Source organism: Haliaeetus leucocephalus, unplaced genomic scaffold (genome assembly GCF_000737465.1).
Source record: "Haliaeetus leucocephalus isolate CR32 unplaced genomic scaffold, Haliaeetus_leucocephalus-4.0 Scaffold906, whole genome shotgun sequence".
NCBI lineage: Eukaryota > Metazoa > Chordata > Aves > Accipitriformes > Accipitridae > Haliaeetus > Haliaeetus leucocephalus.
In genome coordinates, this window is record NW_010973342.1 from 1,892,108 (window position 1) to 1,918,523 (window position 26,416).

Genomic DNA, 26,416 nt, shown 5'->3' on the forward strand with positions numbered 1-26,416 from the left:
AAGAAAACCCCAACACACACATATGCGCATGCGCACACCCCCTCAAAAAACCAAACCAAGCCAAAACCCACCCCACTAACCTTTTTGAACCGGCAGGTGAATGAAATTGTTCAGCTGCTATTTTATAATGCTCAGAGAATAGTTAAGAGAATGTTATCGTAGGTGTTTTTCAAATTGAGTGCTCCAGTTGAAAGCTGAAAACACCTTAATGTTGGAAGAAGTGTCTTGAAGGTGCTTTTTATCCCAAACTGATATAGAATGTTACAGGGAGAACCAGGTTTCCCATCTCTTACTGTAGCAGCTGGGTTTGAAAAGGAGCCTGGGGGAATCACACGAGCAGACCCCTCCAATTTTCAGTGGGAGCTGGTTGCCCAATTCTCTCTAGAGTCTCTAAAATTCCATGTTAGTATGTACACTGGACTACTTGTGTACCATAGTAAAATAAGACACATCTCCTGAAATGTGTTTTTAATTTACTTTAAAAGGTTTTTTTTCTTTTTTGTAAAATAGATGGCATTCTGTATTTCCCTCTCACTTACTTACCTTCTCACACTATGAAAGTAGAATCTGCTTCTCAAGAGTTCAAATGGGAGAAATAAAGAAAGGGAATGGATGACATCAACAACAATCACTTTTGCTGCTTAAACAGTAGGACACTAGGGATCCTATCAGTATTTCCTGCTGGAAAAGCAGTAGGTAATTTCCTATTGCAGTCCCTGAATCTCATCAGTTGTAAATGCCCATAGGGAGGTGTACCACAGCGCAGACAGCATTGCTAGAAGCAGTATCAGTCATCTCTATTACTGTACTTCAAAAAAGAGGACATGCTCATGCATTCAGTGTGTAAATATGGTTCTTGTGAAGATGATTTTGGAATTAAATTTGCTATAATAAGATTATTTTTTTTTAGCTGAAATAGTGGTGTTTGGTATGCCCTTGGATAGTGCCATTTAGTTCTGTTAGCCCTGCTAAATGGATGCTAGATGATAAAGGAATGCTTGCAGAAGAGTAGAGATGGTGATACATGAAAGAATATTAACTTATTGTGAAATTACAAAGCCATGATTCACAGCACAAGGAAAACTTTGTACCTAATATTTCAAACAAAGTAGTGAGGCATAAAGTGAGAGTTTAGGCTTCCTGTGGTTAATACACTGATCTGCAGTCTACTGTCATCTTTTTGTGTCAGTAATAGCCAATATTAATAACCAAATGCTGATTTGTCTTAACATATAATAAATTAAAAAAAATGGCATAAATTAGTTGCGAAAGTGATAGTAATTTAATCTTGATTTTTTTTGTTGGTTACAGTTTCATTAAACTAGACTATTTTTTTAATTACTACAAAGTAAATGTCTTGTTGAATGTTGATTTGATCAAGATAAATACCTGAACTGCTATTGCATTTTTAATAGAGCTGCCTGCATTACTATCAGTAGATGTGATTGTAGCAGTTATTTGTAAGATCCCTTCTCTAATGTACTTTTGAAACACTTTAGTAGAACTCTTACTGTGGTGCTAGCATGTAAACAAATCATTGTGGAAGTAGGACTGTCTGTTGCATTACCTGCTTCATTCTTTATACTCACAGATCTCATGTGTTGCTTGGATTTCATGCATTTAAAAACCTGTGTTGGGAAGCTGTTTCAGTTGTACAGTTCTCTAAAGTGGCTTTCTAGATTTCTGATGTCATGTTTGCCACGAAGCTGTTTCTCAGTAACTGATAGTTCAGAGATTTTACATAACTTTGTATGGCTATTTCTGTAGCATATAACCATCTCTGATTGGCTTTTAAGCCTTATACTCTTACTGACTACTAGGGTCAATTTTTTATTTGCTGCTGCTAATGAAGGTAGTCCACCATCTTGTCACTTTATTCAGATGAAATGGGAAAAATTTCTGTAAGGACATTAAAAAACCTGGGAAACAAATCTGTCATCCTTTAAAAGGATTTCATACAAAAAGCTCCTCTTTTCCCTTTACTGTCATGGTGTTTTGGGGAGAAGCATGCTGATACAACTCATACTTAGAGGAAATCACAGCCACTCTTTATTGTTTTTATTGGGATATTGTAATTAAAATTACTGAGTCATTCAAGGACTCTGCTTAACTTTTCTCCCTATAATATTAAGAGGACAGGGAGAAGGGGAGCTAAAAAGCCTTTTGGTTTTAACTCTTACTTGGATTGGAAGATTTTCTTTTTCTGTGCCCCCTGTTATGAAATTTGACCTAAATATTCAAATTTTAAAATAACATGAAAGTCTTTGTGTTAAAAGCAGTACAGTCAAGGGTATCAGATGGGAGTTACAATCTGTTTCCCTTCCACAGGTGTTTTGTCTTGATCTTTGGCTTCTCTGTGTGAACTTTGTCTCTCCCTCTTTGCAATAGAAAGGCTATTACCCTATTTTAAAACATATGGTATAAAAGAAGCTTTGATATTAGCGTATGATTTATGATTGGAGCCAACTGGATGCTTCACGCTTGCTATGGACTATTAAATTATTTTAGTTTCTTATTTCATTTTATAATCCATTGGGCCTTGGATTTTATTCAGTGTACTATTAAATTACTGCCACAAGCTTAAAGCACCATTCTGTTATCATAATTCTTTTGAGAAATCAGCAAATAACTTATCTCCTGCTGGTATTTTTCTTTCCAAAGGCAGCTGGCCAAGACCCAAACCAATAATTTTATTGTTTAGTATGAGAACAGTATATAGGGTGGATCTTAAACTCTATGTGCTTGCAGATGCTGTCCTTAATATAAATGTTTAGCTCTTTATTGTATCATGTAACTCATATGATCCTGTTTTTGAAGAGCATTAATCCAACAACAGATAATACATTTAAACCCATTAATACAGCTAACTGCTTTTTTCTCCCCATTGTATTTTCCCAGATGTTGACTTACTTTGCCGCATTTGAGGTATTCTTTGAAGAGAATCTGCCAAAGCTATTTGCTCACTTCAAAAAAAATAATTTAACTCCAGACATCTATCTTATTGATTGGTAAGGCATTGAAAGTATAATTAATGTGCATACTAGCATACAGCTCCGTGTCAGTATTCATGACAGAAGCTGGAGTGCTCTTACCTGATTTAGTATTCTTTTAAGATAAAGGCTTTCTCTTTTGTTCAGTACTTGATTTTGTCAATCTAAATCTTTCCCACATACTTCCGTGATGTTTAACGTTTGCCTAACCTTTATTATTATACTTCTGTTGAGTTTGAAGCTTATTTTGAAATCCAGCTGTATAGCAGTGTTTATCCATATTTAGTGTGTATTTGGATTGATCTTCTGAGAAAATCTGTTAGTTTTTCTACTTTATGTGCAGGTGTGTACCAGGGGTGTATATCAAGACGGTATTGCTAGTCTTGCATTTGAAAGTTATAGTTTGTCCTCTTGCACAGAACAGGAAAAGAGTAGTTAAAACTGTTTCTGTCCATACAACAAAACCCGAGAAGCTGCAGAAAAGCAAACAGCTAGGCTTTTGGCAGGATGAACTATGGCTCCTGGGCAGTATCTCACTCATATGTTAAGTGGTCCTAGATTCTTTTTAGAGGATCCCTTTTAGTTCTAGTGTAGTTAGAACCTTTTTCCTTAGAGAAGAAAAAAGGCAAAGATCTTACTTGCACTCCTGCCAAATTTCAGTATGGTATAAGGCACTCCAAATTGAGTATTTGCATTTGTGCCTATCAGACTTTGGTTTGGGGCAGCTAGAATGTCTCTTCTCAGCAAGCAAGACTTTGTTGTCAGTTTGGGGATAATATGAAATCTTTCTTGTGAAAAATTGGTTTGCCCTTAAATTGTTGACAACTTCTCCTGTTCTCAGGTATCTGACTAAATACCTTCAGTAAAAATTAAATTCCCAGTAGTAACAGCATTTTTTTCTGAGATTTATAAGTTGTTATTTTGGAAAACATTTGTACTGTTAATGCAATTCTACCTGAACCAAGCTCTTGATACCCTGGTAATCTTTAAGACCTAGTTGTTAGCACTGAACATGTTGCTGATCCATTAGACAGAAATCCATTTAAAGTAATTCAGTCCAATCCAACCTGAATACATGAGTTTTCACAGGATCATAGAGTTGCTGGGCCATTGGAAGGGACCCCTGGAGATCATCTGGTCTAAGCCCACTGCTCAAAGCAGGGTCAAGTAAAGCAGGTTGTTCAGAACCTTGTCCTGTTGGGTTTTGAGTATCTCCAAGGAAGGAGACTCCACAGTCTCTCTAGGCAACTATGTTCCAGTGTTCAACCACCCTCACAGTGAACAAGTTTTTCATTTTCTTATATTTAAATGGAATTTCCTGTATTTCAGTTTGTGCCCATTGGCTCTTGTCCTTTCACTGGATACAGCCGAGAAGAGTCTGGCTTTGTCTTCTTTGCGCCCTCCTATCAAGCATTTTTACACTTTTAGGTCCAAGCCATCTCTTCTTCCAGCTAAACAGTACCAGCTTTCTCAGCCTCTCCCTGTGTATCAGATGCTCCAAGCCTTTAATTGTATTCATGGCAAGCTGGACTTGGTCCAGTATATCCATGTCTCTCTTGGACTGGGAAGCCCAGAGCTGCCTCACCAGTGCTGAGTAGAGAGGAGGGATGACCTGCCTTGGCCTGCTGGCAGTGCTGTTCCTAAGGCAGCCCAGGAGTTTGTGGGCATTCTTTGTTGCAAAGGCACGTTGCTGACTTACATTCAACTTGTTGTCCGCAAGGACCTCCATGTCCTTTTCTGCAAACCTGCTGTGCAGCCTGTTGGCTTCCCACATGTATTGGTGCCTGGGCTTATTTCCTCCCCACGTGCAGGACGTGGTGTTTCCCTTTGTTGAACTCATTTCTCCAGTGTCTTAAGGTCCCTGTGGAGTGGTGTATCGCCTGCAAACTTGCTGAGGGTACAGTCTGACCCATCATCTAGGTCCTTAATGAAGACATTTAAAAGTATTGGATGAGTGTCAAACCCTGGAGTACTCTACCAGTGGATTGGCTTGAAGCTGTACTTCATGCCACTAATGACAACCTTCTGTGCTTGGCAGTTCCAGCCAGTTTGGAGTCCACTGTCCATTTATCTGGTCCATACTTCATCAGTTCATCAACAAGGGTTTTACAGGATACAGCATTGGAAACCTTGCTAACATCAATGTAAACAACATCCATTGCTCTCCGCTCATCCACCAAACCAGCCTTCTCATTGTAGAAGGCTATCAGGTTGATCAGGCATGATTTTGCTTTCAGAAATCCATACTGACTTCTCTCAATCCCTTTTTGTCCATCATATGTTTTGAAATGATCTCTAGGAATTTTTCTTCCATTATTTTCCCAGGGATGGGAGGTGATGCTGACCAGCCTGTAGTTCCCTGGATCCTACTTCTTGAAGATAAGAGTGACATTTGTTTTCTCCTAGTCCTCAGAAACCTCCCCTGATCACTAGGACCTTTCAAAGATAATTGAGAGTGGCCTCAGCACTCACGTGTTTATCTCTCCAGATCACATGCATTTGTATGTGCCTGATTTGTTTAAATGTTCCCTAATGTGATCCTCCTTGCACTAGGCTTTTCCACTGGTCTGGAGGACCTGGGATTCCTGAAGGTAAGTCTTCTCAGTAAAGGCTGAGATGAAGAAGGCAGTGAGTACCACAGCCTTCTGCATGTACTTTGTCACCAGGTTTCCTGCCCCATTCAGCAATGGGCTCACGTTTTCCTGAGTCTTTTTTTTTTCTGTTGATGTACCTGTGGAAAGCCCTTCTCATTGTCCTTAACATCCATTGCCAGATTCAACTCCAGATGGGCTTTGACTTTCCTAGCCCCTTCCCTGCATACTCAGACAGTGTGTCTCTATTTCTCCAGGGTCATCCTTCCCTCCTTCAGCCTCTTGTATGCTTCCTTTTTATATTTGAGTTTTGTCAGGAGGTTCTTGCTCATCCATACAGGCCTCCTGATGCCTTTGCTTGAGTTCCTTGATTTTCATGTGCCTCTTGCACAGAGGATAGTGTAACACAGGCTTTGTGTGACTTGGCTTTTACACTGGGATTAAATTTTAATGCAACATGAGTAGAGGAATGAGGGGATGTGTAATGGATAGGCTCATTTCTCCCAGCATTTGATGGGAGAAGTACCATCGGAAGGATTTTTATGACTGAAGGCTGAGAATATTAAACTGAACTAGATCTATGCACAGAGCAGGAAGATGCTAGAAAAAATACTGGAATAGGATAGAAGGGAAGGAAGAGGGCAGAGGCTGGTACGTTCAATGCTAAGAGGAAAGATGTTGAAGTTTTATTGTCTCAGACAATGTTGTGAAAAGCCTGTGTGTGGAGGAAGCAACTGAAAAAAGGGATATCAGAATATGAAGACTGTAAACATGCTGGACGATAACTGGATAAACAACATTAAAATCACCAGGTTATCATCTTTTTAATGGATTACTAGTTTAATATGATGCTGTTGTAAATAAGGTGATTTTTTTATGTAGGAGACACTAACAATGAGTGTCTTCATGGTGCAGGCATGTGAATATCACTCTGTTGTGTAACTTTGAGCTTTACATTGTATAGAAGAAATCCTGAGGAACAGCACCAGAAATTGGAGATTTAGAAAAAGATTGTTTTGATGAAAAGTTGAAGGTTTGCATTCCCCTCAGCAATTTTGCCTTGATAGACTAGACTTTATTGTATTTTCTTGAGTAAACACTTATGTGATCAGTTGTTCTTTCTGAGCACATTTATACATTAAATAAAAAAAGAAAAAAATTACTGACGAGCAAAGAACTGAAGTGTTGAAGTCTAGGTGTGTGGGGCATATCAGGCCTCCCTTTCATTCCTTTTTCTATGAGTATTAAGAGCACTTGAAAGAAACTTGTGTCAGGAGTGCTTGTGGATGGTGCTTCTCAAGGTCTTTGTACAAATGGACTGACAACCCTTAGCATTTCTTGCTGACTACCTGCATCCGTATTAAAGCTGTTTATTTTAATCGCAAGAACAATTTACTGTGTTCCTCCCCATCCCTGGAGAGTCACAACACTATGATTTTGCACAGGAATGTAGACTAGTTGAGGTAGTCCTGCCCCATCCTGTATTAAATTTTTTTCACACTTGACTTGAGCTAGACAGCTTCTCCCACTGTGTCTTTAATTTTGTTAGACAGTAGAGTTGGTATTTAACTGTGTAAGATTTAGGTATAATATTAAAATATATATGTGTGTCTGTGTATGTAAGTATATTTATACATACGTGTGTGTGCATACATATATATACTTTCTACTTTAAAATACTTTGATCCTGTAGGAAGCAGTTTTAATTTTATTTTTTTTTTTTAATGGCCACTGGAAACTTAGCGAATTGGACTTTTTATGCACTGTCCTTCCATTACTTCCAGGAAGTAAAGATGTAAGGAAAAATATGGTGGGTCTGTGTTCTCACAACTGAGTAACTGTTAAAGCTAAGGACTTTGGAAAATGTTGTTTATAAGGTTGCCTGTGGCTCATGACTAACATTGAATTTGCTGTAGTACAGATACTGCTCTATTAAAACAGAACTGTTTCCAGAAAGATAAGACCGTGGTTTCAGTGTGTTTAAAGTCAGAGAAGAATATGGTACGGTGTCGCTCTGAATAGACAGACCTTTTGGTTGTAGGTAAAAATCTCTATGAAACAGCCTTGCTTTAACAACATTACTTTTATTTAAATGCGCCTTTGTTCTGAGCTCCAAAGGGATGCCTGCTGCTATTCCGGTGGCTGGCATGGTTACTGTGCAGACATGTGTGCAGTAAATCTCAGTTGGTGCCAGCTCTGGGAGGGCTCCAGTAGCCAATGCTGCACAGACCAGTTGCTGGGAAACCCTCTGGCTCCTGCTGCAATTACAGTGGAATCAACTAGTCTCCTTTATGCTGCTTCCTGTAACCAGTGCTGCAGGGAACAGCAGTAAAATTGGTAAGCTTAAATCATTTTTTAAGGGATATGTTCCAAGAAAAAGAAGTGCTGTGCATATAGATGGGCCCAGCTATTCAGGTGATGCAATGCTGCTTTGGGTTTTCTTGGGGCTGGTAGAGGATTTAGGGAGGGGAGCCCTCCTGCCAGTTCAGTTCCACCTCTGCCTTCTGTGATGGGAAAACGCCAAGGACTTAAGAATTTAATTAAAAGGTACAGTGGCATGATTACCAGTGGATACCTGCCAGAAGTAAGGCATCTGTTTTAAAAAGGACCCACGTGCTTCAAGCTCAAACTCCCAACTGATGAATCTCATGGAACGAATTCAAAAGCTAGACAGGTTTTTACTTTTTTTGAAGAATTTAAAGGGAATCAAGTGTGAGAGCACTGCAAAGAGCAACATGCAGTCAGGTTCACAGAGAAGAAAGGGGAAATAGTGTGTCTGAATAGCCCAGTTTTGGCCTCTCAGCTCTGTCAGCTGATGTACCACAGGCTCTTGTGAGCAGAGCAGAATGTGGATTTGCAAAGGACACATGCTGTCTATTTATGGCCTGCTGCTGCTGTACAAACACCTCTTTATCCCTACTCAGAAAAATGATTTTGGCAATAGTTATAGCCAAGGGCTTTGTTTGTACTGATGGATTGATCAGTGGTTCTTTAGTATTACATTGACTGTGATTGTGCTCTGTGCACACTAACTTTCTGTTGACACCACTTGCTTCTTATGATAAAGGTCCAAGCCACTTTGTGTGGATATGTGTAGTAGGCACTTCCAAGGAAGTATTTATAAGCTTTTACATTAAGAAAAACATAGTCCATGTCATGCTATTAACTCTCCACCCCACGAAAAAATGAAGCTTAATACGATGCTTTAAATGCATGCCTCATTTTCAAAGAAAAAATGGAGCGTAATTCTGTCCAAAGGTTTCTGGTGACATCCTGATTTTTTAAATTGGAGCTGTTACTGGACTCCAGAAGATCCCAGTCTTCAGCCCAGTTTACAGTGCGCTCATCCTTATGTCACTGCAGGTTAGGGTGGAATCAAGTGAAATATCGCACTGCTGTGTATAGTACTCCTAGGTGAGAGAGCAGGGCTTTTTGGGTGCATCCGACTGGTTGGAAATTGCTCAGAAACTCACACAGTGTTTGTATTACATCGATACATTTTACAATGCTGTCAGATTTGCTGAGTGCTAATAAGTTGCTCTGTTGCAGTCAGTATTGTATAGTACATAATATTTAAGTTTTCTTTTCCTAATATGCAACAAAGTAAATACTTCCACTTTTTTTCAACTGTAGTCATATTAAATTGTACTAAATGAACTGTTACCAACAAGCTTATTGTAGTAATTCTAAAGGCGCTAATGAGAACAGAGATGCCACTATACAGTAAAGTAATGCATGAGCACTTAGAAAGATGCCGTCTTTGTCTCAAAGCAGGTGTAGTTGAAATTGGTACAAAATGTAACAACTAAAAATTCATATCAGGATGAAGGAGGGAGGATCCAAGAATAAGTTTAAAAGGTGAATTTGTTTGTCAGTTTCCACAACTGAACTCAGAAGTTGCAGAAATATTTTTGTGCTGTTACAGACATGGGAAAAGAATGTGTAGTGCAAGAATATATAAGATAGGATTTGCATCAGCATTGTTGTGCATGAGTTGTCAATCCAAAATCTGGCATACCTGTTGATAACAATATCTTGTGAAGAGTTTTTAATTAAAAAAGAAAGGAGGAAAAAAAAATAGGGGGAAAAAAAAAAGGAACAAAGGAAAGAAAACACGGAGCCTGTGTTTATCATGGTAACAGTGCTTTGCTTTCTCGATAACATCATGGTCATACACTTTCCTTGTGAGTAGCAAACCAGCCAGGATTTCACGCATCTACTTCAAAGTTCGCTTTCGTCATAAGCAGGGCTGGGAGGAGCAGAATCATCTGGTACCTTGGGTTTTTTTCCCCTCTTCCAAACAGCTAGTGGTCAGTAGTCTGCATTTACTTTACTCTGACTCTGGACATCTCTGTGCTAGTTAGCTGTGTTGTCTGCACCTGGGACTTGTAGTGACTTGGAAGAGAGCTGCAGACAGAAAATCATCCTGCAGTACAGCAAAAGCAGATCATGTGCAAGTAGTGTGCTAGCGCTGCTAAGAGCTGCTGCTGTAACTTTTAGTCTAGCAGCTGCTTTATTACTATAATAAATTTCAGCTGGGTTTCAGACCAGTAGCTCTGATGTCTAATAAAAAGTGTCTTTCAGTCGGAAATGTTTGAAGGGAGCAAATGCTGTATCCATTCTTAGCAGTAATGATTCCTACTGTTGTCTCATTGCTTATTCTAGAGGGCCAAGTGTTGGTTCTTAGGACTTGATGCATTTAATTCCATGCTAGTGATAATGAAAGTTAATATCCTTGCGAATTTCCTGCAAATTGCACTTCTTTCCAAATTGTGAAGAGGTCAATGTCAAGTACCTTATTTGATGTGACAGCTTTTTCGCTTTGAGTAAATCTTTTCCTACAAAAAGTAGTGTTCTAATAAATAGTTCTCACTATTTCTTCTGACAGTTAATTTTCTGTATAGTTGCAGATTTAATACACATGGGTTATTCAGGTTAGGTCTGAATCTTAACAGAATAATAGCTTTTGTGAATAAAAACAGATTAAAAAAATAGGCATTGTTACTTATCTTTAACCAGGACTAGTTTCTGGCTGAGTGTCTGGCCTGCTATTTGGTGGCCAGGAAAGGACTCAGTTGAATTGCTTCCTATTACACTGCTCTTTTTAAATGCAAAAGCCATTGCTCTTTCCTGTGCCTCTATGTGTGTATAGACAAAAAGTCTTAATTCTGCTGTGTAGGTATTCTGTAGCAAGACATTTTTATATGGTGTTTGACTGTACAAAAATGCTGAAAGAGTATGCAAAGTCTGCAATGCATGATCAGCCAATAACCCGAAGAAGGGGTTTGTATCATGCTATTCTTATATGTTCATGTATGTATGTAAAAGACATATATGAACAATAGTGGTTTTTTTCATGCCAGACTCTACCTCTTATTTGCTTAGTTTTATACTGCTATTTTAGCTTTTTGGAGAACAGAATTTAAATTATTTCCACTTGTTACAAAAACATTGCAATGAAATGTAGAAATAGAAAAAAGTAAAATCCCAAGGATCCTAAACCTGCAATTTAGTTGTCACCTGAATTTGTGCAAATGGTTTAGTTTCGTCTTGCTGCTTGTAACATTAATATATTTTCCCATTTTCCTAAAGTGCACTGATTCACAGAGAAGCCGGATATTTGATGACACATCAATCAAATAATCTTGTGTAGTAAAAAGCAGATATTGCATAAAACCTTTGATTGTTAGAATTTTTTGTGAAAATATATCCATTCATATTCTATACCTATATATGTATGTGTGTGTAGATATCTGTTCCATTGTATTTTTTTAATGTAATCCCGAATTTCCTAAATAAAAAATTGGAGGGGATGGGGGGAGTCTTAAACACAAGAGAGCTACTGTTTAATTCAGCATACTTGAAAAGAAATTTTGTGTTAAAAGATGTGGAAAGGTTTTATTTAAATTTGAGGCTTTGCTGACCTCTGCCGGAGAAAGAATTATGTGCAGTTTAAGGGAGATCTTTTATGCAGTGCATCTGTGAAGAAATGTTCTCTCTCTGAATTCTGAAGGAAAAAAATCACTTTAACTCTTTTCCCTTACATACTATAACGTGATTCCAGGAAACTTAATTCTCTTCACTTGCTGTTATGACGTTGTTAGTGGCAATGAAAACTGCTCTGCCTTGTAGTGAAGTGTTGGATAGAGGAGGGAGTAGGGAGCATCTTCGTGTTCCTGGCTGCAAGGCTGTCAGCATTTTGATGAAGGAAGAAATGTGCTCTTGGCAGTTAATGAAAGTACAGTTTTAGGAACTGGGAGGAGGTTCTTGCTTCTGCTGTTTCCTTTACTCTTTGGCGATCACATCCATTCAAGCGTGCTGAGCCACCATCTTGTCCAGGGAGAATGTGTAGATAGCTGTGATATCTTGCCTGTTTCTCTCAACTTATTAGAGTTTAAATGGATCTTTCCTCCAAAACTCATGATATTATTGCTTTGCCAGTCAATCAGGCCTGGAACGCAGATTTCATTTTATACATCTCCTTCATCTGATCCACAAAATTTCCTTTGTGGTATGTCTTAAGGTTCAGCTTTTTGTGTTCTCACAGCTAAAACTGCATCTGTCCTCAACTCTGAAATGATGATTAAATATGCCTTTGATTATACTTGTGGCCAGTGCATGTCCATCATGAAACCATGTATATTGTTTCTTCCGGTGTGATCGAAGGAAATTGAACCTGGAGATGTGGATTGATAGCCAGATGCCTTAATGGTTGTACAATTTTATATTGTTTCATGTATTGGTATGCTGCAACTAATAGAAGTACTTTTGAAATAGAAAAAGGAATATTCAGTTATAAATATCTGAGAAGCCTCAAACTTAGCGATGATCAGTCTGTGTACTTTTGTGAGTATCTAAGACATTTTTCTTGTCCAGTAACTCTGAAAATTTTACTCTGTTTTTCAGGATATTCACATTGTACAGCAAATCTTTGCCGCTAGACTTGGCGTGTCGTGTCTGGGATGTGTTCTGCCGTGACGGAGAAGAGTTCTTATTCCGTACAGCCCTGGGAATATTAAAACTTTTTGAAGATATTTTGACCAAAATGGACTTCATTCATATAGCCCAGTTTTTAACAAAGCTACCAGAGGACTTGCCTTCGGAAGAATTCTTCACATCTATTGCTGCCATTCAGATGCAAAGTAGAAACAAAAAGTGGGCTCAGGTAAAGAGGATGTTAATCTTTGATAACTGATGATTGTACTTTATTCATGAAAATAAGAGTTTGGCAACACCTGGAAGAATGTTTTAGCAGAGCTAGTGTTTGATTTTACAGGTAGGTAGGACTATGTAGCTCACTCTGTTCTTTTAGTATACATTCTGGTGAGTAGATTCCTGAGCTTACTCTCCTCTGGAAAGGGAGAGCTTAGTCAACATTCAAAATTGAAATGTTGAGTGGAGTTGATGAAGTAAAGTATCATAGGACTTCTTAAGTGTATTCATTACAAAGGCTGCTGGCAACATTACAACTTGATTTTTAAAAGCAGAAATTCACTCTTTGGGAGAAGATGACAATTTGTCAGGACACATTATCATACAGTCATCATCTTAATATTCTTGAGGATCTATTTTGCCTAATTCTGGGCTGTACAGAAGTGATTGCATCTCTGACTTCTTTATTGGAATTTAGCACTGAAGCCTTTATTTCAGAAATTGTGTCTCATCACTGTAATTTCAACTAAATTCCAGTTTAAAGAAAAAAGGTGGAAGTGTGTCAACTGAATATGGAAATCGTTAAGTGGCTATAACAGCCATTCATGCTGGAGAGTTAGGTCAAATGTACTTCACAGTGTTTGGAGTAGAAACTTCCCCCACCCCTGCTTTTTTTCTTTCTTCAGAGTGGTAATACATCATGCTTAACGAGTCATGCTGTAATAGAGCTCTGCCCATTTTATCCAAATTCTTTTTTGCAGTGAAACTGAAAGGTGATGTTAAACGTAGTGGTTACGGCAATTCAGCTGCAAATGGGAGTTATGGTTCTTTCCTGGAGTAATAGTCTTCCTGTAGATGCTGGGGACTGCCTGCTTGCTATTTGAGATGAGAATTTCTAACCTTCACAGTAGGAATAGATTGTGGCCTTCTGAGCCTTATCTCCTGTGTGAGGGGGAATACAACCTGCGCTGCCCAGCTAAGAGCAGCACACTGCCAGAATTTCCTCCCTGACACAGCTTTCCTCACAACTTAGTTTGCATTTCCCTTCTGGTCTTGGCCATAAGTTGCTAGTACAGATCCAGCTTTGTTTCTATCCTCAAGAACATTTTTCAGCCAGTAGTGTCTCTACAAGTAAACTCCCAGTCTTGCTCCTCATTCGTATGGCTCACTTTCTTTAAACACGTCATGTGTGGAGGAGGATCGCATACCAAATAAATTCTCAGCCTACTGCTGCTTCCCTTGCAGAGAAGGAGAGGTAGGTGTCCTATTCTGCCAAATACCCCAAGTAACAGGCTTTCTTAGCCAGTGGTTTTCAGTCTGTGACACATGTGAAGGTTTAGTGGTGATTATCACAACAAGAGGAGGACTTCTAAGTAACCTAGCCGAAGCAATCTTCCTCAGTCTCCTCATCAGCTTCATTCTGACTGCACTGGAATTTGCCAGATTGTTTTTGCTTGTTGTGGCAAACTGGAGAAAAATTGTTGCTGAACCGTGGTGCGAATAGGTCTCAGACAGAGTTAGCATGCTGTAGGGTTGGTGTTGGCTGACCTCTTACCTATCCTGACTTCTGTGCCAACTGGCTTTCTTCACCAGGTAGTTCCATTGCTGAGTAAGTTTCCATCAGGAAAGCCTGTTCACTCCCTAGCCTGCCATCCTTTTCCAAGCCAGAAGGGGGTAGGGGCTACGAGTTTGCTCATGTCATGCACTTACTGGGACTGCTCAGCTGCTGAGGTACCACTATTGGAACTGACCTAGAAACGTCAACAAGACAAAGAGGGTATGGGATTATGTTTTCTATTACTAAGATGCTGCCTGTGATGGCTTCTTACCTCTCTTTGGTCTTTAAAGTTCACCAGGAAGAGTTTGAACTCTGAAACCTGAACTTTACTTTTTTAGAACAGACAGGCTTTTGGTAGTATGTGACTTGGTTGCACAGATGGACTCATAACAGTGCTGGGTATGAGTCCCACATAGTACGCTTGAGAAGTCTGTCTGCAGTTGGGATGCTTCCTTGCTAAATAGTTTTCTGACTGTGACTATTGCTGTACAAGTCAGATGCTTTGCTGTAGTATCCATGTATTTTCTGTAGGGAAATACCTTTTCAAATTAGCAAAATGAATGTCAAGAGTGATGGATGCACCGCTTTCAAGATAAACTCTTAGGTGGACTGACTGACCAGGGACAGTAGTTCCCAGAAAATGCAGAATGCTCTTGAGCTTAGAAAAGTGGGCTTTGCATTCTCATCTCTGGCATCATCTCGTTTGCTTACAGTAACTGTGCTGCATAAGCAAGCAGTAGAGCTTGAGGTACTACTTCTTCGTAGGAGTATGTTTGACTGTAGAATTCAGGAGTCAAATTCAGCTGCACATCTCAGCAGTAGGTGTACTTGGCACTCAGAAAAACACCCACTTACTGAACCTTTCACCTTGCTGTACCATGGTTAATTATGGTCCTGCTATCCTGTGGGTCACATTCTGACCTGATGCTGTCTAGAGGTGATGTATGTAGGACTTCATCTAAAATGCTAAAGGGGGGGCTTATGAAGCTGGTTTCCACAGTCCTGCCTCCCTCATCGGATGGGGCTGGTGTGTGTTTTCCATCTCACTCCATTTTCCCTTGGACACTGACAATGTGATGAGGAAACTAAAGACAGAAAGGAGTCCTGGTAAATCATGGACACAGCACTTCTAGTAACAAGGACTCATAGGAAACTGTAAGCTCTACTTTTCTTCTGAAATAACCTACAATGAACTGCAGGGCCTTGTGCCAATACAGCCTTAGCCTGAAATGTAAGTGGATGTTGTTACACCTACCACTTTGTCATCAACAGCAGAGGAATAGAGATGGTAGAACAGACTGGACTGTGGGCTTAGCATTTCTGTAATCTCTGTGCTTCAAATCTTAGCTCTGTAAAGTTTTCCAAATAACTAAAGAATTTGAGCTTTGTTAATTGGCTTAAGGTCTATGCTTTCTGCTTTTTTGGGTCAGTATTTTGGTGTGATTCTTGTATTCTTTAAAAAGGGTAACTTTCTTCCACCAAGGACATTGTTACTATGGCACTTAAAACTCTCTGAGTAGCTGTTGATTTACCCTGAATCTCTATGAAGAGGACCTCGCTGAAATCTCTCTCCAGTTCTAGAAATTGCTGAACAGCCAGCCAGCTGTGGCTCTGTTCAGACCCACGTTGAACTCTTTTGTTGCAACAGCTATGGGTGCTTCTGCATTGAAGTATAGGTGGTGGTGTGTGATTGCTCTCTGAGTGATTTAGCCCCACCTCCTGTTAATTCTGATGGTGCAGAGGTTTGTTTGAAGTCAGTCAGAGGGAGAAAGAAGGTTCCTTTCTCGTAACTGCAATTCTTTGAGATTAAATGTCCCACAGTACCTTCACTTCCAGGGTGATTCTTGAGGATGCTGCTGGACTTCTTCAGCAGAGACTAACTATGGGACAGGGAGCATGTTAAGCAGCATGAGAAACTGGCTATTACTATGCCTTCTACACGAGGGCTAACAAAACAAAATTGTGCATCAGATATTAGGAAATATAAATTTTTGGTATGGATGCAAATGCGGACTTTTTGCTTCAGAAAAAGATGTAAGCAGATCTGGAGATAGCGGTGTGCTCTAGACAAGCGCTAAGGTAACTCTGTCCTGAACTCTTAGGTAATGTCATATTGCTCAGGCTACTCACTTGCTATGTTTTTAGACATTCCATTTATTAAAAATTACAACTTCCCATCAGACAGCATCCTTTAATAGTGCTAGACCTGTGTAATCTGGGTAAGAATCTCATCTCCAGGCTTCAAAAGTGTGTGTTGAGGGGAGGCTGAGTTTAAACCTTTGTTAAATCCATTTGTATCTACCACGCCACAAGGACTTATGGGACAAGTCTCCATCAGTGGAGAGGTTCTTTAAATTTGATTACATTTAATAGTTAAAATAGTATTGCTCAAACATAATTAAATGGGAAACTCTTCAGACAGTGATTTGATTTTTTGAGTCACGTTTTAAATCTAATACTTTTTTCTCTCTCATTCCTTGAAATGTCTAGATACTGGCTGCTCTGCAGAAAGATAACCGAGAAATGGAAAAAGGAAGTCCTTCACTCAAACGTTAACATTATGGTTGCCTCCAGTGACTCATGGGGAAAGAGCTAAAGTGCAAAAGTATTGAGTACTGTTTGACATGTATGAGCCTGCAAATCAAAGTGTTATTTCAGAATTTTGTTTAGTAGTAGCATAGCCTTAAAGGGGAGAGAGGAAAAGAGAAGGAAGATGAGGAAAAAAAAAAGGAAGGAAGGCAATCAGGGGATAAACCCCTTATAAATTAAACCTAGGCTTAGCCTTAAACTTTTAGTGGAATGAGCATTTGCTGTGGACAGCGTTACACATTCTGTACTTCTGATGAGGGCAGTGAAACTAAGTAAAATTAAGGGGGTTTTTTAAGGCGGTTTTTTTTTCCTTTGATGTTTTAAAAGACTGGGCATTCAGCAATGTCAGTTGCTTCGAAAGCTATTCCCCAGTTTAATTCTTAGGCAGGATATATTTCCCATACCTATAGTAGTAGCTGGATCTGGATTTTAAATAACTGGTGCTGGAATTTATAGTTAAATGATGTAAGGACCATTTCTTTAGAAATGCTTCTTGTTTTATAGGCTGTGGGTCCCATTTACCAAAGAAATCATGTAGACATAGAACTACATTCCATTATTTAATAAGAAAAAGTTAAGTAGAAAGTAAACTTGGAAGAGAAGTCACGCTAGCAGTGCAAAACCAATTATTCTTCAAGATGCCTTGGAAATCTGTGTTTCCAATCTGGATGCATATGGGAGAAGTTCCATTAATCAGACTAGATTCCAAACGCACTGGGGGGTTTCTAGTATTAAGCTGGCACCATTTCCCAATTGTACTCTTTCCTCTGTTTAAAGCCGGGGTCACCTACTACTAAATATATGTTTCCACATCTCCCTTTTCTGGGGCAGTGGCATTTCAGGGTGTTCTTGCCTACCAGCTGCTTACTCCTGTGCCATCTCTCCAGTCATGCTGATAAAACTGTGGGCTGAGCAGATGAATTGAGAAATGGTTAAAAGCAATTTTTATAGTTACTTTAAACCCAGCTCTGCTCACTGGCAAAACTGAGGAGGAAGGGTGTGGGGGACAAGTTACATAAACCACCATTGCTGCTGAGAAGAAAAGGTTCTGTGGGATCTCCTGAAGCTGCTGTTGGCACAGTGAGAAAGCATTATGTGGAGCTGATATGTACGTAGTGGCAAGTGAAAGAAGTTTATTGGGGAATGTGCCAGACAAATACTATCAGGACAGGTACATGCTGTCATTTCCTAGCATTTTATCCAGCTTCTAATACATGGGAGCAAGTTACAGAGGCAGCAACTGTGGTTGCCTAATTCTGTTATACAGCTTAGATCCCCTCTGCATTCAGATGAATGTTGAACTGTAAATCGTGAGTGCCTCTGATTTACAAGAATGTTTATTGCATAGTGTAAAATCTATTTTATAAATAATGGTGATCATTGAAAAGGGAAACTAACTGAAGCAATATTTGTGTTAACTGTAAACAGGCATTACTAAATCCTCTAGCTATATTACTAAATCCTCTAGCTATATGGTCAGCGGTTTCCCAATGCTCTTCAGTCTGTCTTATGCTGATTATTTTGGCATTGTCTGAATAAAAAAAAGAGAATAATAGTTGCACACTGCTCAACTTAACATAGAATGTAAAGGACTGTGGGACACAATCAAAATACTGTCCTTTAGTACAAACATCGTTTCTGCAAGGGATAGTTTGTAATATTAAAAAGAGTGAGAGCAAGATTCCCTGGTAAGTGAGGACTCAATCACTTTGGAAGACATGTAATGCAAATGCAGCTTGCAAGTCTGATACCTCATTGGCCTCTTTTCCTGTCCACTTTGTGTACCTGGTGTAATGGATGTGTTTTTCTGTTGGCCATCTTAATTCCTCCATAAGACTTCTTCTAGGTCATCACTTACTGAAAATAGACATCAAGATGTTGATATCAAACACATGTTAATTCTCCCAGAAGTTGTATAGCCTTGGTCGTTCAATGACCGGTACTTGTATGCTACATTGGTTTGAAGTGCAATAGAAAGCTGGAAGGTCAGTAAGTGTTTTTTAATATTACTTTTTCTATTACTACAACAAATACGCCTTTCCATGAAGGATATGAGAGGCCTACCATCTGAAACATTTGCACTATGCTTTTAAATGGTTTATTAAACAGAGACAACTGTTTCCTCAGTATAAATTTTCAGGTGATACTGTAACTGGCTTTGTGATTTAAGTTTTCATTGCAACTAGGTTTCTCTTTCCTTTTAAACCAAGTCTACAAGTGTGGCTCATTTGTCTGGTTAAAAATGCATTCTTAGCTACTACGTATCTTTGCAGCCAGGACATCCTGTTCTTCTCTTCTCAATAAGATGTTGAATGTAACAGAGAAAATGAGCATAGTTGTGGGAAAAAGGCCTGCTGCAACAACACTTGTGCACTGTTTGTTACTTGCAAATGTAATTATTTTGTTCTGTGATTTGATCTTTCTGTTCTTAGAAGATGTATATATTTTCTAAATGATTTCTTTGTGTATATAAGGTATGTTCTTTAATGAAGAAAAGCAATGCAATAAGGAGCTTTGCACAGTTTGTTTTCAAACAAAATACATTTGAAAAAAAAATCACCTGCCTAAAGATGCAATTGTTTCGACTTCTCAGTAACTTGATTTGAAGGTAATGTGTGAATTTTGATAAAAACGGAGATAAGTAGTAAGGGCATAGAATTACTTGCCACTGAGCTTTTTAAGTTTCTTGCAGCATACCAAATCTCTTAATTAGCTATTAAGGAAGATTTCTGTAATAAATTCAGGGATTACATAAAAAATTTTGACAATTTTATCGTTCAGGTGCTTGAGAGTATCTGTAACAACATGCATGAGATTTTCTTTCATTGAGCAAATGTGTCCCATCAAGCAAACTTCCTTTTCTTCATGGGTTTAAGGAAAAATAGAAATGCTGCAATACATCAGAAGTCTACCACTACCACTCTATATGCAGCAGATTAGAGAAACCAGAACACTTCAACCAGGTTTGGAATTCTATATGACCTGCACTTTATAATAAAGCCGTTTTGCAACTTCAGTCAGCAATCAGTCATTAACGTTTTTTCATTTAGTAAAGAATTTCATTTGGGGAAAAAAGGTACCTTGTAACAGCTTATTTTTGACTGTTTTAAAAACTAGAGTGACATGTAGAGATACATCCCCTGTACATCATGTTTAAATTGGTTTTATGCAGTTAGCAAGTTTGTTTTGTTTAGATATGTGTATCGAACTGGAACTTTTTTCAAATGTAAATATATGGTTTTGTTAAATAAAGTCGTGTAAAGTTATCTTAATCACCTATTGTCAGTGTAATTCAGAAATTAAAAATTCAACTACTTGTCTGTTTCTTCACAGGCTTCTTTAGCGGTTTTTGTCTGTCCAAAATCAGGACTTTGGGACATTTAAGTATTGCAGCTGGAGGATTTTTTGGTGATGCTTTCCAAATTCTCATGTTAAAATACCTCTTATATTACATATGACATTTAGGAGATTTGATACTTATGGTGCCCATGGTTTAATCCATTTCATATGCCCTCCTCTGGACTAGGTCTGAGATCTGAAAAAATTATTATGAAAAATAGATGTAAATCATCCTTTTTTTGTTTTAAAAGAAGAAATCTTGGTTTATTGCAAGTTTCATAATCACAAGGCATGTTTGTGCTCAACTTAAGGCAGTATTGTTTTAATTCTTACATAGGCATAACTTCAGAGATTGAAGTGGAGAAGCTTCCTGTTGCTTACTTAACAGAAAAGAGGTTAAAGCACCAAATAAAAGCAGGGGAGAGAAAGCAGTACCTGTGCAACAAGACTATGTGGGGAACACAGTCAAAGACTTGGCTGCCATGATTCTAGTTTCTCCAGTAAACGTCTCACTTCCTTGAACTAAAGTATCTTACTGTTTGATTTGCTGGCCCTATACCAATTTGATATCGATAAAGCTTTATATTGTATACATTACAGAAGTTGCATAACTGTTCAAAACTAGATTTACTTTTCCTCACCTGTTTTCCCAGTACTAATGCCAGTCTGTTTTAAGAGAAGTAAAATACTTTCTTGCATGCCAGCACATGAGATTAGGAAATAAAAAGAAATTTGTCTTTACTGCTTCCTGACGGAACATCTTCCTATATTTATAGGAGGAAAATGGAGGAATCTTTGATCTTCATCCTCAGGGTGCTTTGGAAGGCCACGGTAGCAGTGGGTTGTCTCAATAACAGCACTAAGAAAAAAGTCCTGGAGACAGTGTGTGAAGTTTAAGCAAATGTCTGAGTAGTATTTGTTTCAGTAGAAATAATTTGGTTCAGGGAATATACTATCAACCTCGTTTGTACCCTAAATTCTTGCCTTCTCCAGGTGTCAAACATGCAGCAGTGAAAAGCATTTAAGATTCTTCTGCTTTTCCCTTTAACTGTCTACATTTGTTGCTTAATGGTGTTTAAGAAGTTAAAGGAAGGTTTATACGTCTTAAGCCAAAAGCAGCAAGAAGCGTAAGAATTTTTCTGGCAGGAATCTATAAGAAGTCAAAACAGGTAAAAGTAACTTCTCTTAGGGAGATGACTGCTGATCATCCTTAATTATTTATGAAAACAGTTTTTGTGGAACACCAGGAGGCTGCTCAACTTGTGCGACAGCCACTCTTTCAGCAGGAGAAGAGCTCACTTTTGGTAACAAGGCTTAAGATGAAAGGTACCGATTTGGAGTTTTTGGGGGGTGGAGGTGTTTTTGTTTTGTTTTGTTTTTTTAAGATAAGTGGTTGGCGGTTACACTTGTCTCCTTTTACTGTCCAGCAACAACAGACAGGGGTGGATCTACTGGTACTTTGTGGAAAGCTTTTGAGTATTAGTTGTGTAATGTCTCTTCACGAATAAGAGTGTTTGAGCTACTGAAGATACAGGGCACTTCAGTTGTTTGCAGAACAAAAGCCTGCACTGTTCCCCTGTGTTTATGCAACAGTTCTGCAGAACCGTAAGGACCTTAGAAGAATATAAGCAAATTGCTACTGCATGATTGCAGTAAGAGCAAGAAATTACTGATCTCTTCTGTCATTTCACTATGACAAAAGAACAAGATTTAAACCTTCAGTAGCGTAATAACCACTTTAATTATGTTTTGTCTTTTAAATGTCCAGGCAATTCAGAAAATCTAGTTCAGAGATTATTTAAAAGAGGGGTAAGCCATTCCTAGAAATGACTTTATGTAAGTTTATCTACTTTTTATCCCCATATAAGTGCATTCAGTGACTTGTGTACTCTGCTTAAATGCGTATGCAACTTACCTTGGAACTAAAACCAGCAGCTCAAATACAGCTCAGCAATACTGGTCCCATGGGGTGTAATTCCAACCCATAGTGGAAAACCAAGAGACTCCATTCCTACTCTTTCCCACTGGGATGTGCCTTCTTTCCTGCAAAATTCACAGCTGTTGAACACTTAAATCTGGGCCTTTAATACCCAACTCTGACTACCAAAAATGGGACTAAAGATTGCTGGTCTGTCTAAGCAAAGTAGTGGTATCATGCATAAAAATTAACAATTAACTAGGAAGGACTGATTCAATAATTGGGCACATCAGCCAGTGATGGCCTATAGGGAGCCTACCAAAGTTGCAGTTCCTTCAGTAATGAGAAGGTAGTATGTCAGAGCTCCAACATTTTACTGGCCCAAGATGTTTCTATATTCTTGACATCCATCCCATGCCTTAAATCAAAAATAATGTTACAATAGCAGCAGCAAGAACTGCAGGATATAGGTAAGTCTCATAGTCACTGCTTGCCATGGGGGAATTGAAGTTTAAAGAATATATTATTTTGAAAGGGGAAGCTGCTTCCTGTAACTTAAAGCTCTGTGAGCTGTACAGTCATAAATGTGTAAATGTTTGTCACTCCTTCCCCTTTTCCTTCAGTCATCTTTTCTGGAATTCAGGTATAGCTGAGCAGTGCAGAGGAGCCTGAAACAGGGATGGGCTTACTCTCTACTTCTGCACACACCGTGAATGAGGAGGACAAGGCTGAGTACCCCCTAAAATTGTAAAAGCTGAAAGACCAAAAAAATCCAAACCTCTAGTTTTGAGTTAGAAGATTTATGTATATATTTATACTATGAAAGCAGTTCTTAAAGTAATAAACCTCTCTTCTTGTGCACCTCCAAGGCAAACTCGGCAGTCAAGTATATTTACAGAATGGGTGTATGATTTAGTGCTTCTGTAGCATAGTGGCAGTATGCAAGCCATGTCAGGTATTGACAATAAGCTTCTCTCCCATTCTTAGCCACATCTATAAAAGCTACCCCTTGCGATGTGCCCAGAAGGCAGGTGTATTTATTGTAAAGATGAAGTTGATACTGAATTATGAAATCCATACAGAGGGTGGCAGAATCAGGATTTGAGTTAGGGTATGGTGAGTGCTCTGCTTAAACACTATTGCCATGGCCCTAAAGGACTGAATGTCAAGGTTTTCTGTTAGCCTCAGTCAAAAGTCTACACTTTTTTTGTCAGCGCTTTTTTTGCTTTGATGAGTGGATCATGGGAAGGAATGCAAAGGAATATCAAGATCCTAGAGGCCTTTTGTAATCTAACAGGCCTCAGGACACCGGGGGAGGAATGCTGTGGCTTTTATATACAACCTATTAAGGACTGGTATACGATCAACGATTGTCCTCCATGGCAAATTAATGGTACCCAATTAATGTGATTGAACCTGGTAGTTTGGAAAAGTACCTGGTACTAAGAATAGACCTGTGGATCGGAATATCTAAACCTGAACTACCGGTGAAGATCAAAGACTGGCTACAACAGATTGGTGATACGCCACTGAAACCATTTCAGAAGGTTGACATCTTGAAGGGATATACTAGCCTGCAATGGATCTATTTAGCAGACCAAGCAGATGTAAAAGCAACGTACCTAGAAACACTTGACCTGACGATTTGAACTACAGTCAAGGAGTGGTTACATCTACCTCCAGGTACCTGTGATGCCATTCTCTATTCCAGTATGCATGGTGGAGGTTTAGGCATCACGAAACTCTTGGGTCTGATCCCCAGTATACGAGCTCGAAGACTGCTTAGGATTGCACAGTCTTTGGATGTACTAATAAGATCAATAGTAAAACAAGAGGGGATTGAAAATGAATTTGAAAAATTATGGGTAACAGCTGGAGGTGATAAGAATAAAATTCCATCCATTTGAGACCTGAGTGCGATTAGGGTAACGTCTGAGGAACTCAGCGATGAGGAACCAGCTTCAGAATGGGAGCTGTCAGCCCCCCAAATTATTTTTCCTGAACCACGTGACTGGCAAAAACAGGAATTTATAAATTGGACCAAGTTGCAGTCCCAGGGCCATGGTATTACCAACTTTGAGAAGGACAATATCAGCAGCATTTGGGTTGAACATTATAAGGGGTATCCCTCACAGAAAACTCCTCACCGCACTTCAGTTAAGAGGTAACCTGTATCCCACCAGGGAATTCCTGGCAAGGGGGAGACAGGAGTTGCAAATAAAATCCTGTCGACACTGTCAAGCGGAAAAAAAAATGTGTGCTTATACCATTGGGTATTGCCCCACGGTACAAGGTGCTAGAATTAAAACGCATAATCAGTTATGCAAAATATTGATAAATGAAGCCCAAAAGAAGGACTGGATTGTATTCCAGGAGCCCATATTAAAAGATGAACAAAATGAAATATATAAGCCTGATCTGGTATTTGTAAAGGGAGATCAGGAGATAGTTATTGATGTGACAATTCAGTATGAAAGTAAATTGACATCAATGGTGGATGCGGCGGCAGAAGTAAAGAAATATTGCCACCTTAAAGACGAAATTCAAGATCTAACGAATGCTAAAAGTATCAAACTTAAGGGATTCCCTGTGGGTGCACGAGAAAAATGGTATTCTGGCAATTACAAAGTGTTAAAAGCATTGGGAATTTCAAGTTCCCAGCAAGAAGAGATTGCATATTATATGTCAAAGAAAGCATTATTTACTTCTGTTGATATTATGCGTATTTTTGCGAGTCAATCGAGAACTGTTATAAGAACTTAAGTATTTGATGTTCTGCTGTAACCCTACCCCGCCTGCTACATCATTGGGGGTATAGCTGACTCATGATGTTTAGAGATAGGGAAGTCCCAATGGGGTAAATTTCTTGGAAGGATCAACCTTGGCACTGGAAAAGTTGGGAGAGTATTAAGGAACTCATGGTCATGTCACATCACTTACTCTAAATTTGGACAAAAGTTTAATTGGAATTGCCAACATTTTACCAACTTGGAAATCTTATTACCGGGCTTGACATAGGTGGACAGGCCACCTTTACTTAACTTGGAAAAGAGACATGTATAATTTATATGTGTTTGATAATTATAGCCTCAGTCAAAAGTCTACACTTTTTTTGTTGGTTTAAGATGGGCACTTGTATATGGTTTCATTCAAAATGAGTAAGTACTGTAATCTCTTCATTGAATGTGTAATACTGACACGTCACTTAGAAAAGGCTTTTTCAGCAGTGTGGTGTAACGTATTCCCCAAGATTTGCTGAAAAAAGCACATGTTAAAAATCAGAATTATGGAAAATTCCTTTGTTTATTTCATTTCCATGCTTCCTTTTCTTCAGTCATCCTCAGCAAGGAAAGAGGAGTTGGCTTCCTTGATTTTCTTCTGAATTCCCCTACAAGTAAGGATCAGAGCAGCATAGTGATGTTTCAGTGTTTCCAATCGCTGACTTAGCAGCTCTGCAGCATCCACCTTTTCCTCAAAGTCCCGAAGCAGTGCCTCATTTCCAAGCAACCCGCATTTCTGCTGCAGTTTCAAATTGCTTCTCCGCAGTCTGTCTCTGGCCTGTTTTGTTTTGGTCAGAACGTCTCTCTTCTGTGACAAGACGGTCTCGATGTCCATCAGTTCAGCCTTTCTGCCTTGATTTTCAGCTTCCACAAACTGTAGCTTTTCCCTGAACTGGCTGAGAACATGCACTGTGTTCGATACCTTCTTCTTGAGCTTCAGGATTTCATCACTGAGGTCATCAATCTTTTTGCCGTGTTTCTGATTCTCTTTCTTCATGTGCTCAAAGTCCAGAAAACGTTGACCCTCTACCAGTTCTCCCTGAGCTTTCAAGATGGTTTCAAGGTTCTGGATTTCATGCTTCAGCTTGATGTTTTCCACACGGGCCTAGAGGAGTAGAAATAAAAGAAGAATTGCTCTATTTCTTTAATCCTTGCCTCGCCAGGGAAGAAGTTTAAAGTACGTCATGACAAGAGCAAAGCTCCAAGGGGAGAAAAGCAAGGGACATCTTCTGTTGCTCAATAGCGGGTAGCAGGTGTTGGGGGGAGTGGGAGCGGGTACCCCATCTGAAGGAGAGGACAACGCCGGCCTCTCCGGAGACCTTTTTGGCCAGACCGCAGCTCGAAGGGGGCCGGAGCCTCACCTCGCGCACCTGCCGTTCTTTGTCCCCTTCCTCGGCCTGGATGCGGGCCGCCGCCGCCGCCTCCCTGCCGCCCAGCCGCCGGCCCAGGATGGAGACGGCCGCCTCCTTCTTGCGGGCCTGGAAGGCGGCCCACTCGGC

At 39.3% G+C, this 26,416-nt stretch overlaps 1 protein-coding gene across 1 annotated transcript in view; it reads left to right on the top strand.

The window, feature by feature from the left end:
- Positions 1-20,152, top strand: part of TBC1D14 (TBC1 domain family, member 14) — a 74,916-nt gene extending 54,764 nt beyond the window's left edge. The window contains exons 12-14 of the mRNA XM_010583494.1: positions 2,899-3,008; positions 12,488-12,746; positions 16,782-20,152. Of these exons, the coding sequence (XP_010581796.1) occupies positions 2,899-3,008; positions 12,488-12,746; positions 16,782-16,847 (435 nt within the window). The 3' untranslated portion in view covers positions 16,848-20,152. The remainder of the gene's footprint in view (positions 1-2,898; positions 3,009-12,487; positions 12,747-16,781) is intronic.
- Positions 20,153-26,416: the final 6,264 nt, after the last annotated feature.